Source organism: Pteronotus mesoamericanus, unplaced genomic scaffold (genome assembly GCF_021234165.1).
Source record: "Pteronotus mesoamericanus isolate MK-2021 breed Mesoamerican mustached bat unplaced genomic scaffold, CSHL_Meso_final scaffold_167, whole genome shotgun sequence".
In the NCBI taxonomy this organism is placed as follows: domain Eukaryota; kingdom Metazoa; phylum Chordata; class Mammalia; order Chiroptera; family Mormoopidae; genus Pteronotus; species Pteronotus mesoamericanus.
This window is the reverse complement of record NW_026555308.1, coordinates 15,944,357-15,959,357: the sequence shown is the minus strand read 5'-3', so window position 1 is coordinate 15,959,357 and position 15,001 is coordinate 15,944,357. Positions and strand designations below refer to the sequence as shown.

Here is a 15,001-nt window from a genome sequence, read left to right as displayed (position 1 = left end):
CAAGAAAAGAGAAAAGAGCTGTGATAAGACTAGAGAAAACTAGGGAGACATGACAACCAAATGTGATGTGGCATCATAAATAGAATGTTGAAAGAAAAGAACATTAGTGAGAAAATGAATCAAATTCAAACAGTTTCCAGTTTAATCTAACAGTATTGAATCAATGTTAATTTCTTGGTTTTGAAGATTGTTTTACGGTTATATAATGTCTTACATTAGAGAAAGCTGGATAAAGAATACACAGGAACGCTACTATTTTTGTAACTCTTCTGTAAATCTAAAATTATTTCAAAACAAAAAGTTTGTGCTTTTAAGATTTTAATAACAGAGCAAGAATGTAATATTTAAAAAAATAAAAACAGGATATAAAACAAAGTACAGAATTATTTTAAGCATGTTAAAGAAAAATTAAAGGGAAGACTCAAAAACTTTAAAAAGCAAATACTTCAAAGCACTAAAATTGATGTCTGGAATCTAAAATGAGAGATAGTTCTTTTTCTTTATACTTTTTGGTATTTCCTTAAATTGTCTACAATAAACATGGATTACTTTCACAATTAATGAAATTTTAAAATTTTTAGAAAGAATTACAGATCTTGCACCAATATAAAAGATAAATTCAGGGATGACATAGACTGGAAAGTACTAAATCATTTTGGTTGTTAAAATCCCACCAACCCAGGAATTAGCACCAAAAGGGCGCAATCTGCTTGTGGGTAGCAGGGGAAGTGACTGAAAGCCAGCTGAGAGCCCAAGAAGCGGCACTGTTCCCGCTCGGACCCCTCCCCGACACACACAGAGTCATAATGCAGAGACCTGGGTTGCCCCACCCTGGTGAATACCTGAGGCTCCACCCCTTCCAACATAACAGCTGTGCTGAGACAAAGAAATATGGCCCAAATGAAAGAACAATCAAAGCTCCAAAAACAGAACTAAGCAATGAACAAGATAGCCAACCTATCAGATGCACAGTTCAAAACACTGGTAATCAGGATGCTTACAGATGGTTGAGTATGGTCTCAAAATGGAGGAAAAAGTGAAAGCTATGCAAAGAGAAATAAAGAAAAATATATAGTGAACCAACAGTGAAGGGAAGGAAACTAGGACTCAAATCAATGATTGGGAGCAGAAGGAAGAGATAAACATTCAACAAGAACAAAATGAAGAAACAAGAATTCAAAAACATGTAGAGAGGCTGAGGAACCTCTCGGACGACTTTAAACAACCCAACATCCGAATCATAGGGGTGCCAGGAGGAGAAGAGGAAGAGCAAGGAAATGAAAACTTATTTGAAAAAATAATGGAGAACGTCCCCAATCTGGAGAAGGAAATAGGCTTCCAGGAGATCCAGGAAGCTCAGAGAATCCCAAAGAAGTTGGACCCAAGGAAGCACACACCAACGTACATAATTACATTATCCAAGATTAAAGATAAGGAGAGAATCTTCAAAGCTGCAAGAGAAAAGAAGAGAGTTACCTACAAAGGCACTCCCAGAGGAGAATCAAGATGGCAGAGGAGTGAGTGGAAGTCACACTGACCTCCTCCCAGGACCAACCTGGAATTACAACTAAATTGTGGAGAAATCACCTAGAACAAACAACTGAACAATAGCGAGAGAGGAGCCTTGTAACCTCAGAGACAGAAGAATCAGCTATAACGCAATCTAACTGGTAAGGAGTGCGGAACAGGCTCAAGGAAGCGGGTGGGGCACCCACGGGCAGCAGCACCAGAAGGATATTGAAATGGCCAGTTGTATCCCCCTGAGAAGAGCAGGGGTTAAACAAAAAGCGAGAATCTCTAGCCTACAGCACCAAAGCCCAAAAAGTAAACAGAAAACAGCCAACTTCAAAAAGTGGCAGGGTTCCTTTCTGCCAGAGATAGGCAGCTGGAGATGCAAAGAACCATTCAAAGGGCCAATGTATAAATTTTTATTTGCAGCCACTTACCCTGGACTCGGTAAACAAAGGGGCAGAGTGGGCTAGAGACACCTGAAGAGAGACTGGGGAAGGAGCCTTAGGGGAGAGAACCGAGAGAGTATCCAGCGGATTCTCGGTGCTGACTCATCCCCCATTCAGCAGCAGCCATCTTGCTCAAGCAGAGACCACTCCCCCTGAGTGGCAGCAGTGTGAGAAGACCCCACAGCCCCGCCCCAGGTAGTATTCCACCCTGTCCTGTGCTGTCTAAGCCGTCTGCTGAGTGCAGAGTGACGGCCACAGACGCTATATCCCTGGCTAAAGGGGGTTCAGAGAGGTCTGAAGACACTTGAGGAGAGACTGGCGATGAAGCCTTTGGGGAGAGAACAGAGAGAGTAGCTGGCAGGATCCCAGTGCTGACTCCTCCCCTATATCGCAGCATCATGAAAAGACCCAATAACCCCACCCCCAGGAGGGACTCCGCCCCGCCCTGAGCTGTCTCAGGCAGCCTGCTTAGTTCAGAGTGACTAGATTAACAGCTGAAGGAGACAGCCACAAACAGTAGATTCCTGGAAGTCTCGAACAGATTGCTTAAGGTCAGACAGGGTCAATACCTGACATCATCAGAAGCAGATCTGGAAAGTAAAAACAGAGGTCTCCTACCACATAAGTTCACACCACAAAGTCAGGAAATCAAGACAGATCAATTTAAGAAGCAGAAGCAAAAAAGAAGAGTCTCACAAGTAATGAGAAGACAAAGAAATATCCCCTAGTTGAAGGGAAAGAAGGAATCCCCACAAAGAGAACTAAATGAAATAGAGGCAAGTAAACTATCAGGTATTGAGTTCCAAACAATGGTTCTAAGAAAGCTCAATGAGCTCAGTGAGCTCAGAGAGAATTACCAAAAACTATAGGGAAACTACGAGGAACTTACTGCAAACTATATCAGCATGAAAAAGGACATAGAAACTATCAAGAAGAGACAAGAGGAAATGAAAAATACAGCAGAAGGAATCAAAAGCACGCTAGATGAAGCAAAGGATCGAATCAGTGAGCTGGAGGACAAAGTAGAAAAAAAATTCCAGAACGAGCAAGAAGATGAAAAAAGACTTAAAAAGAATGAAGAGGCATTTAGGGAAATGCAGGACAACCTGAAACATAATAATATCCGTATAACAGGGATACCAGAAGGAGAAGAGGAGGAGGAAGGGATAGAGAACCTGTTTGAAAAAGTAATGATGGAAAACTTCCCTAATTGGTGGAGAGAAAAAGGCACACAAGTCCAGGAAGCACACAGGGTCCCATTCAAGAGGAACCCAACGAGGCCCACTCCAAGACACATCATCATTAAAATGGCATATATCAAAGACAGAGAATCCTCAAGGAAGCAGGGGAGAAAGAGGTAATAACATTTAAGGGAGCCCCAATACAGCTAGCAGCTGATTTCTCAACAGAAACACTACAAGCCAGAAGGCAATGGCAAGAAATATTCCAAGTCATGAAAAGCAAAGGCCTGGAACCAAGACTGCTCTACCCAGCAAGGCTCTCAATTAAAATGGAAGGCGAAATACGGAGTTTCCCAGACAAAAGAAGGCTAAAAAAAATACACCTCCACCAAACCAGCACTGCAAAATATGCTAAAGGAGTTGCTTTAGGATGAAGAAAGAGTCTATGAATACCCAGTTCCTTTCACAGTTGCCAATACTTGATATTATAATATTGTTTAATACTTATTAATCTAATTGAGATAATGATGTGTTATTTTAATTGTTCCTTCATTATTTGTTGAAACTAAACCTGTTTTTGTATGTTTCTTGCCTATTTCTATTATTTTTAAAAAGCTTTAAGTGACTTTTTTGGTACCTTTATCCAATTTTTGACTAAATGTTTGTAGAATTTTTTCCCTAAAAAAAAACAAAAAAAAAGCATTAACCCTTTTTTAGATGTGTTGCAAATACTTTCCTATTCTATTATTTGTCCTTTAATTTTGTATATGTATATTATTGTACAGTCTTAAATGTTCAATATAGTCATATTGTCAATATTTTACTTTATAGCTTTTGGGTTTGAATATTTTACTTCAGGGTAAGAAAATATGAGTTTGTATTTCCTCCTAAAACTCCTTAGATTCTACATATTGATTTTTAACTCACCTGAATATTTCTTATATAATGTGTGAAATAGGGCTCTATATTTGTTTTATTCCAAATAACAGTGGTCCATACACTTCATTTGTTGAATAAGCCTTATTTTCCCCATTGATTTGAAATATCAACTTAATCATACAGTACATTGTTAGACAGATACATACATTTGTCTCTAGAATGCTCATTATATTTCATTGTTCTATTTGGTTATTTCTGTGCTGGTGTCATGTTGGTTTAATTGCTGAGACTTTATAATGGTTTTAAATTTTTTAGTATTTTATAATTAACTTTGACATTAAAAAAATCAATCTGCGTGAAAGAAAGAAAGAAAGAAAGAAAGAAAGAAAGAAAGAAAGAAAGAAAGAAAGAAAGAAGGAAAGAAAGAGAAAGAAAAGGAGAAAGAGAAAGAGAGATATGAAACTCCTACCTTTTACGACAACAGGGATGGAACTGGAGAATATTAAGCTAAGTGAAATAAGCCAGTTGATGAAAGACAAATACCATACAATCTCACCTATAAGTGGACTCTATTCAACAAAATAAACTAACAAAAATAAACCACAGGCATGGAAACATGGAGCAGACTGACCAGAGGGGAAGGGGAAAGAGGACAATGGTGGAAAGAAGGGGAAGGGACTAAACAAAGAGCATGTATGAATGACCCCTGGACATGGACAACAGAATTGGAATTGACTGTGGGAGCGGGGGCAAAAAATTGAGACAACTGTAATAGAACAAACATGATTTATAAATTGAAAAAAAAAAGGCATTCCCATAAGACTTTCAGCTGATTTCTCACAAGAAACCTTGCAGGCAAGAAAGGGCTGGCAAGAGGTATTCAAAGTTATGAAAGGCAAGGACCTACAACCAAGGTTACTCTATCCAGCAAAGCTATCATTTAGAATAGAAGGACAGATAAAGTGCTTCCCTGATAAGATCAAGTTAAAGGAGTTCATCATTACCAAGCCCTTATTATATGAAATGTCATAAGGACTTATCTAAGAAAAAGAAGATCAAAAACTATGAACAGTAATATGATGGCAAATGCACAACTATCAACCATTGAGCCTAAAAAAAAACCAAAAACTAAAACAAACTAAACAAACAACTAGAACAGGAACAGAACCACAGTAATGGAAATCAGAAGGGAGGGGGAGGGGGAAGAATGGGGGAAAAGGTACACAGAATAAGCAGCATAAATAGTAGGTACCAAATAGGTAGGGGGAGGTTAAGAATAGTATAGGAAATGGAGAAGCCAAAAATCTTATAGGTATGGCCCATGGACATGAACTAAGGGGGTGGTGGGGATGCTGGTGAGAGGGAGGGTACAGGGCAGCAGGGAATAAAGGGGAGAAAAAAAATGGGACAACTGTAATAGCATAATCAACAACACATATAAATAAATAAATAAATAATTTTGGTTGTTAAAGGATGAAATAATGAGTATCTAAAGCACAATCAATTGAATTAGGTATACAGAGGAATATAGTGAGTTGAAGGAAATGAGATTTTCAACCTAACCCACTGGATGGCTAATGGTGCCATTACCAAAACAGGCAGAAAAGGTTAACAGAAAGCACAATAAATTCCACTGTAGACAAACTGAGCTATAAGTACCTGTGGATCATCTGAGAGACCATGTCCAGCAGGAAATTGTAAACAGTGGATGAAAACTCAGATGGGAGAATGGGGCTAGAGACAAAGAAGGTAAAGATGTCAAATTACAAGTACTCGATAAGACCATGGAGATGACTGACTTCTCTTACCATTATAATGTAGAGCAATAAAAGAAACCCAAAGACAGAATCAGAGAAAATTACTCAGACAAACAACGAGCCAAAGTAAAGCTAACGGGGACGGGGTGGGGGGGGGGCGGGGGGACGGACAAAATACCACTGTCAAAAGGCTGGGGGGGAAAATCTAGAAGAGACAGGAGTATCTCAATCCAATAGAAAGAGAAATCCTTATTTTGTAGCATGCTTTGCTAGAGTTCAATTAAGATGAGAATTAAGTCACTTCTATTAGATTTGATAGTAAGTGAGTCATTACTGATTATAGCCAAACGAGCTGCAGTGGAAACAAGTCAGCCTGTTAAGAAATGAGGAGTTGAAGAGGGAGCAGTTGTCAGAAAGGAGAAAAATGGATTACTAACAAGCACATGCAAAAATGATTTCAGTAATTTAGGCATTTTCTTTCACTTAGATATTCCCAACTTACTCAAAAGATTCAATTCTACATATGATGGACTAGAGTCAGCTTAAAGTCAACACTCAGAGATTGTTATTTCCAGCACGATAACCTGAAAAGCCTCCAATAACAAAACACCTAAGCTGATACCCTACCATAACCGTAGTGTTGGATTAAAAAAAGGAGAAAAAAAAGATAAAGACAAAAATGTAGAAAAGCAAATAAAAGGAATGTACAAATAAGAATAAAAATAAATGTCAGTAATTTATCAACATTAACAATCACTGTAAGTAACACTGACTAAACAAAACCAGTTAAAAAACAGATTGTCCCAATGGACTTTTAAAAATCTAACAATTCTATACACAGGTGTTTACCCAAGAGAAATAAAAATAATTGCCTGCAGAAGATTTATACACTAACTTATTCATAACCTGGTTAAAACCTGGAAACTCAAATTATTTAATTAGAGGTGCACAGATAAAGAAATGGTGGTAAAACCATACAAAAGAAAGGAACAAACTACTGTTATACCTAACAACAAGGATGAATCTCAAAAACATTTTACTGAGGAAAAAAACAGACATTAAAATGCATGCTGAATGATCCATTTTTATGAAGTCCATAGAAAAAGCACAGTAATATATTTCCTCAAAAAATTAAACCTGGTATTGCCTTTGACCCAGTAATTCCACTTCAGGTAATATATCCTAAGAATCCCAGTAAAGACAGCGTTTTGATGGTTGCCAGATTGGAGGGGGGTTTGGGAGAATGGGAGAAGAGGTGAGGAGATTAAGCAGTACAGAATAACCATGGGGACGTAAAGTACAGCATAGGAAATGGAGTTGCCAAAGAACTTAGATGCACGACCCATGGACATGAACAATGGTGGGGGGACTGCCTGAGGGAGTAGGGGGTGCTGAATGGAGGGGGACAAAGGCAGAAAAACCAGGACAACTGTTAACAGCATAATCAATAAAATAGGAATTTTTTTAAATTAATAAATTTTAAATAATTTGTATTAGAAATCATGTACAAACCAAGTAAAAATAATACAATTTGGTTGAAAGTTAATAACAAAGCATAACCCCTAAAATCTAACTTAGGTGTATTTTTTTTTAAATCCTCACCCAAGGACATTTTTTTTTTCACTTGCTTTTTTAGAGAGACACAGTAGGGAGGGAAACACTGACGTGAGAGAGAAGCATCAATTGGCTGCCTCTATGGGTACCCAGATCTGGACCCTGAGGTGGGACAGGGTCAAACTGGCAATCCAGGTACGTGTTCTCACTGGGAATCAAACACATGACATTTCAGTTACGGAACAATACTACAACCAACTGAGCCACACCAGACAGGCTGTAATTTTTTAAATAAATATTTCTTTGACCCATGAGTTACAATGAAGTCATAATGGAAATTAGAAAATATTTACAACTGAATAATTAACCAAAATCTAGGGAATGTGGCTAAAGAAACACTTAGAGGGAAATTTACAATTAAAGACTTCTAAAAGATTGAATATGAATGAGTTAAGGGTCCAATTTAAGTTAGGAAAAGAACAGAGAAACAAAAACAAAAGCAGCAGATTAGTGAACAAGGAAATAAAAATATAATGAAGAGGATTCACAAAGCTAAACTCAACTTATTCAAAAAAGACTAAAAACTTGAAAAGTCTCTGATAAAAATGGTTATGAAAAACAACTAAATACATGAATATATAATATTAGGAATTCAAAGAATTACAGAAACATCAAAGCTTTAGGTACATTTGAGTGCAGTGTTGGGCAGAAATTGATTATTACAGATCATGATATATTTGGTCACCATGGCCATTCATTTTTACTCACCGCCAACAGAAGACACATTTATTTGCACATGCTAGGCTTGGGGTGGTTTCCATGCAACGATGGCTTTCGATGCCATAGAATGTATGTTTATAGCAACCTCCTCTCCCTCGGAGCATTGACTGTGAGTGAAAAACAAATGATAATTTAAATAAAACCCTCAAAGCATAGAAACAAAACACCAAGGCATCATTAAAAAAAAAAGTGTTTGATAACCATAAATATACCTACCAGTAGCTAGCTGCACAATGCAGAAAATTAACACTATAGCATTACAAGGGGGAACTCTCTCCAAAAAATGTAATTATCCTCTGGAGGGCCAGCTCCTTGCAGTACAGGCTTGGACCACTAGGTGAGTGTTCTAGGAACCCATCTGTACCAGTGTACCACTTGGCTTGTTGTGAAAGGCTGTGTTGGGCCTCAGTGAATTTTTTTTGGAAATTCTTTCAGTGCATTTGCCCATTTCATGATGGGTGACTTAAGAGTGCACCTGCCTACCCCATACCAAGTGTTCAGCAGTTTTTGACCAAAAGAAACGGCATGACACACACGCCCCTCCTACTGTGGGCCTCCCTTCCTATTCACCCCATCTCACCCCAAGAGACTTTTTCTTTTGTTTCCTCAGATGAAAAAAGTCCTCAAGGGGAAATGTTTTGCTTATGTGGAAGAGGTGAAACAAAAAGCGGCAGAATCACTAAAAGGCATCAAAATTGACAAGTTCAAAATTGACAGTGGAAAAAATGTCTTGATAGGTGTATTGTATCAGATGGGGAGTACTTTGAAGATGACTGAACTTTAAACGTGTAAGAATAAATACCCAATTTTTTATAAATAAGTTTGGGGTTTGAGGGGTCCTCCACTCCATACAGTGTTTTGACTATGATATTTGCATTTTCTAAAATCCAATGAAATAAACCTAAAATTTATTAACTCTGAAAGCTCTTTGGGGAGGACCACTGATACTTTCATTTTCAAATCTATCCAACTGTCAAATAATATCAATAATACATGATGCCAAGGTACACAGAACAGTCTCCAGAAAATACAGGTAGCCAGCCATATGAAAGAATATCTCTGCTTTGAATAAGGGAGGGTGAGTAAGGGAATGCATCTTGGAACATATTCTTTTTTTTTAAGATTTTATTTATTTATTTTTACAGAGAGGGGAAGGGATGGAGAAAGAGAGGGAAAGAAATGTCAATGTGTTGTTGCCTTTGGTGTGCCCCCAGCTGGGCACGTGGCCCGCAACCCAGGCATATGCCCTGACTGGGAATTGAACCGGCAACCGTTTGGTTCAAGAGCCAGTACCCACTCCACTGAGCCACACCAGCCGGGGCCATCTTGGAGTATATTCTATGTCAAGAGTAGAATTTGAACATATTGAGACTGTTGAGACAAGCCACATGTATATAAGAAGCAAATTATTCAAAAAAACCCATGATTTAGTATGTGAGTGGTGAAGCCACAACAGTAAGAATGGGTAACTTAAAAAAAATACTACAGATAATTAGCGTTGGAGTCACAAGATAGCGTCAAGTTTTTTAAGGTATCATAAGCAAGATTTGTCCAGAAGCTCTGTTTAAGGTTGGCTTCACTTCAGTAAAAGGGAAACTTGTGAGGAGGTTATGCGAGAGAAGTCATAGTAACTTGGCTCATAATGTCAATGGAGAAGAGGGGAAGGGTACTAAAAAGGTACTTACAATCACTGGCATTCCCAATCAGAGGGGCAAGATAAATAAGATTTTAAGCCTAAGTAACTGAAATATGGTGGATTTAACAAAAGCAACAATAAACAAGGAGACACAATTAGGGAGCCTTTTACACATACACACACATATAAGCACATATACCTATATATGTATATACGTACATTACACATCAGTGTACTAATACTATAACACTGCCCACAATGAAAGAAAGTTATACATAAAATCTACCAGCTTAATTATTATGTCAGTTGATAAGAAAGTCTTTTATTTTTTATCCTCATAAATGGAGGTCCCCATCCATACCACTTACTGCAGCTGACCCTTGAACGAAAGAGGTTTGAAATGTGCAGGCCCACTTAGATGAGAATTTTTTTCAATAAATACTGCCCATGTATTTTCTCTTCCTTATGAATTTTTTAATAACATTTTCTTTTCTGTAGCTTACTTTATTGTGAGAATACAGTATATATATATGAATATGTATGTGTTAATCAGTCATTTGCGTTACTGGTAAAGTGTCCAGTCAACAGGAGGCTATTAGTAGTTAAGTTTTGGGGGAGTCAAATGTTATATGCAGGCTTCTATTTGTCAGGGTCAGGACACCTAACCCCCACGTTGTTCAAGTGTCAAATGTACTTGCATTAAGGGGGGAAAAGGAGTGAAGGAAGAAAAATACTGTTCAGGATAGTGATGCTTACAAACTCTTCAGGATTTCCAATAAAATATTCAAGAAGGTAAAGAAAACATTCAAATCTTATAAATAGCACTGTAAAATTAAAAGCCTACCAAATGCCAAACACAGAGTAATTTCCATTATCATGCCAATGGAGAAATAGAGTGGAGGACATGCACATTTTCATTATTTACTGAGAATTTAATATACTCAAGCACGCTGTGTACATGATGAATAAGACAAAACCTCTACTCAGGATCTGGTGTAAGAAAATGGCAAGTAAACAGTCAGAAAGGCAGCACTATAACAGGGTGATTGAATCCATCAAGATTTTTTTGCAAGCAAAAGCTAGGGTGTTTAGCGAGGGTAACTCTAGCTAAACAGAAAAGGAATTTGTTTAAAGGATCTCATAGCTCATAAAATCTCTAGAAAGGAAGGAATGAAGGCTGACCACTGGACCACCACTCAATCCCTCAAAATCCATCTACTATAGATACCACCACTCTCTGGATATCATCACCAGCACCACACCTGAAAAAGAGGCTGCTGCCAAGAGGACAAGAATGAGTTCTCCATGTCACAGTCCTTTCCCATTGCTCACTCCCAACTCAAAGCCTTGGGCTAAAGAGAATGACTATCCTAGATGATACAGAGATTGTCAAGGTGTGGTACCAAGAAGCAGTATCAGCCCTTCTTGGTTTCTGAAGAAGGCAGTGGACCATGGCGCCAAACAAAGCCCATTTAATGGGGAATTCCCTACACATGAACAGACTCAGATGCTGAGCAAGCAGAGGAAAAACAATTATCCATCATGGTGTCACTGGAGCTTATAGGAGAGATGACCAATCCAACCAGACTTGTAAGACCAATGAGAACTTCCCAGAAGGGCAATGTCCAAACTGAATAATGAAGGGCTGAAAAGAATAAAGGGGTAGAGACATTAAGATGAGGGATGGCATGTGTTTCTTTAAAAAACTGGGGTTTTCTAAGTTTTATACTTTGAAACTTTATATTTAAATTCACCATTCATTTTGTGTTAATTGTTGCAAGAAGTGTGATGTTTAAGATGACTCTTGTATGTGTTTGTACCTTTGGTGTAGTTTATTGCTGTAGTAATTTTCTTTCTTTGTTTTGTCTAAGGATACCTAAATGCCCCAGCACCATTTGTTGGAAAGGTTATCCTTCCTCTAAGTAATTGTTTTTGACTTTATAAAAAATCAGTTAAGCTTATTTGTGGATTTCTGAAATCTCCATTCTATTCTATTGATCTACATGTCTATCCCTCCACCAACACATTTTCTTGATTACTCAAGTGAGAATAAGCTACAATATGAGTGTGGATGATTCCTCCCCATTTTATTCTTCTCTGTCAACATTGTTGAAGACATTTCAGGGTTTGTGCCTTTCCTTATAAATTGCAGAACAAGCTTATATGTTACTACAAAAACCTTACTGGGGTTTTAATAGGATCTGCATTAAACTTATGGTCAAACTGGGGAAAACTGACATTTTAGTATGCCGAATATTCTAATCCATGAACATTTATTTAGATTTTCATTAACTTCTGGCTTGAGATCTTTCCTCATTTCTAATGTATTTATTGCTATAAATTTCCCTCAGAGTACTACTTGAGCTGCATCTCACAGATATATTTTATTTTTATAACCATTCAGTTCTATGTACTTTTTCACTTACTTTGAGACTCCTTCTTTGACCCATGACTTATTCAAGAATGTGTTATTTAATTTCCACAAATTTACCAAGTTTCCTTTTGTTTCTATTATTGATTTCAAGTTTGATTCCATTATGATCAGAGAACACCCTATATGATCTCAGTTATCGTAAACCTATTAAAGTTTGTTCTGTGGCCAAGGTTGTAGTTTATCTTGGTGAATGTTCCATAAATGCTTGGAAAAAATGTATTCTGCTGCTGTTGGGTGATATGTTGTATATATGTCAATTAGATCTTATTAGTTATAATGTTCAGATTTTCTAGACCCTTGCTGATTTTCAGTATAATCATTCCAGTAGTTTTCTGAGAAAGGGTTGTGAATATAGTCCCAACTATAAATGTGGACTTTTAATTTCTCCATTCAGCTATGTTTATTTTTGCTTTATTTACTTTGAGCCTATGATTTTAGTATATATTCCTTCAGTGTAGATAGATCCTTTTATCATTAAAAGTGTCCCTCCAGTTTCCTCTGGTTGTCATTCCTGTTACTCTTTTCTTGATTTCCTTCAGGTTAAACATTTTTGGGATTCCATTTTAATTCATATTGTGTTTTGACTCTATCTCTTTTTATAAGTCTTGTAGTGATTGTTCTGGGTATTACAATACACATACATGACTTATCACTGTCTACTGATGTGAACATTTTACCACTTGAAGTGAAGTGTGGCTACCTTTAACTTCCACTCCTTTAAATTAAATATTGTTTTAAGTATCACATGGTGTTATAATTTTTGTCTCAATCATCAAATATGATTTATAAAACTCATGAGGAAAATGACCACCTACTATCCATGCATGCATTTATACTCTTTCCATCATTCTTTCTTGCTTCCTTCCTGGTGCTCCAAGACTCTTCCTTTTATCATTTCATTAGGGTTGAAGAATTTCCTTTAGCTAGCAACAAATTCTTTTTTTTTTACTTGATAATGTCTTTATTTTCACTCTCGAAGGATAGTTTTGCCATAGAATCCATGATTGACTGTTCTTTTCTCTTAACACTTAAAAAATAAATGCCACTTCCCTCTGGCCTCCATGATCTCAGATAAGAAATCTGATGTCAAATTAATGTTAATACATTGTTTATCTCTAGCATCTTTCAAGATATTTTTCTTTTTTAGTTTTCAGGTAATTAATTTTAAGGTGTCTTGGTGTGGATTTCTTTGCTTTTATCCTGTATGGATCATGCTCTCTGCAGTTAGATTGGATAAACTCTTTTGACTTGTCTTGATCACATATTCTACAGATCTGCTAAGGTCACTGACTCTATCCTCTGTCATCTTCACTCTACTATTGAGCCCCTTCAGTGAAGTGTTTCATTTCTGTTATTGTATTTTTCAGTTTTATAATTCCTTCTTGGTTCTTTTCTTCCATTTCTTGGCTAAGTTTTATTTTTTTATTTGTTTCAAGAAAATCTATAATGAATGTCTGATGCATTTTTATGACAGCTGCTTTAAAATCCTTGTCAGATTATTCCACAATCTGATTTATCTGGTGTTGCTGTTAGTCCACCATGTCTTACTTTCAAGTTGTGATTTTCTTCATTCTTGATGTGACAGGTGATTTTTTATTGCATCGCAGACATCTGCCTATTATATTTGAGAACTTTAGATTCTATTCAATTCTTTATTTTAGCAGGCAGTCACTTTGTATTGGTTGAGTGTGCAGTCCTGGAGTATTTTTAAGTGCTGCAGTTCCAATGGCAGTTTAAATCTTCAGAATGTCTGCAGCGTAATTTTGCTTGGACTCCCAGTGGTCTCTGCTGGTGCCATTGGGGCAGAAGGAGTTTTTCCAAGATAAACCACTAGCGGGGGTTGGGGGCCTCTCAGTGGAGGAGGAAGGTCTCAGCCAGCAGGCTTCCCAGTGTAGACTACTAGTATGGCAGTCACTCTGGCCCATGATCCCTGGAACCACAGTAACTCTGAGTAGGAGATGGGAGTCTCAGGCCACAAGAACAAAGAGGCTTCCCTGGTTGGGCCACTTCTTGTGGTGGGGTCCCTCTTGCCAGTGCCATTCAGTCACCATGGTATCTCTCAGTGAAGGAAGGAAGCCTCAGGTCCAGCAGAAAAGAAGAGCATTCCACAAGCCAGGCCACTTGTTATAGGGATAGGGTGGTAAAGAGGGATCTCCATCATTCCATTTCACCCGGCCAACCTGGTATCTTTTGGCAGGAGAGGGAAACTGCAGGCCTAGCAGGAAAAGAGAGTACTTGTTCAACTGCTCATTGTTAGTGGAGTTCCAAATCAGTCCCCTCTGCCAGTGGTACTGGGCTCGCCTGATCATGTCAAAGGGATTCCCATTCTATACTGGAAAGAATGAGCCTTCATGGGTGGCCATCTGTTGTAAGACTAAGGATTAGGAAACACAGGGCCAGAGTTGCCTTCTTCTTTAGGTGGGGGGCAATGTAAGACATCCTGCTGCTCTGTTGTTCCTCCCATGCTGGGTCCCCTACTGGCCAGGCTTGCTCTTACCACGTTTCGGAGTTCTTGTTTAGTTGCCTCTTGTGTTTTCCATGGTTTAGAGTTGTGTATGGCAGAAATGAGCAGAGAGTACAGTTTATGCCATATTGTCCAAACCAAAAGTCTTCAAATATTACATTTTCAAAGGACATGCACCTGCATCTGAAAATTAGTGGATGATCAAGGTGGAAAAGGAAAAGACTGGAAAGCAACACATGCTTAGAATTCATGTTATGAATCTAGGGGGGAAATATACATAGCCCAAGATTCAATAATCTGTCAATTCTTGTCCTCAAGGTAAATCAGAGCCTGAGAAAATACAACTGTAGCCCAACAG

The 15,001-nt window shown here is 37.9% G+C and overlaps 1 protein-coding gene across 2 annotated transcripts in view; it reads right to left on the bottom strand.

Annotated features, from left to right (window-relative positions):
• Positions 1–15,001, bottom strand: part of LOC129083751 (S-adenosyl-L-methionine-dependent tRNA 4-demethylwyosine synthase TYW1) — a 177,849-nt gene that overhangs the window by 95,536 nt on the left and 67,312 nt on the right. For both annotated transcript variants that reach the window (XM_054589685.1, XM_054589687.1), the window contains exon 10: positions 8,098–8,216. In XM_054589685.1, the coding sequence (XP_054445660.1) occupies positions 8,098–8,216 (119 nt within the window). The remainder of the gene's footprint in view (positions 1–8,097; positions 8,217–15,001) is intronic.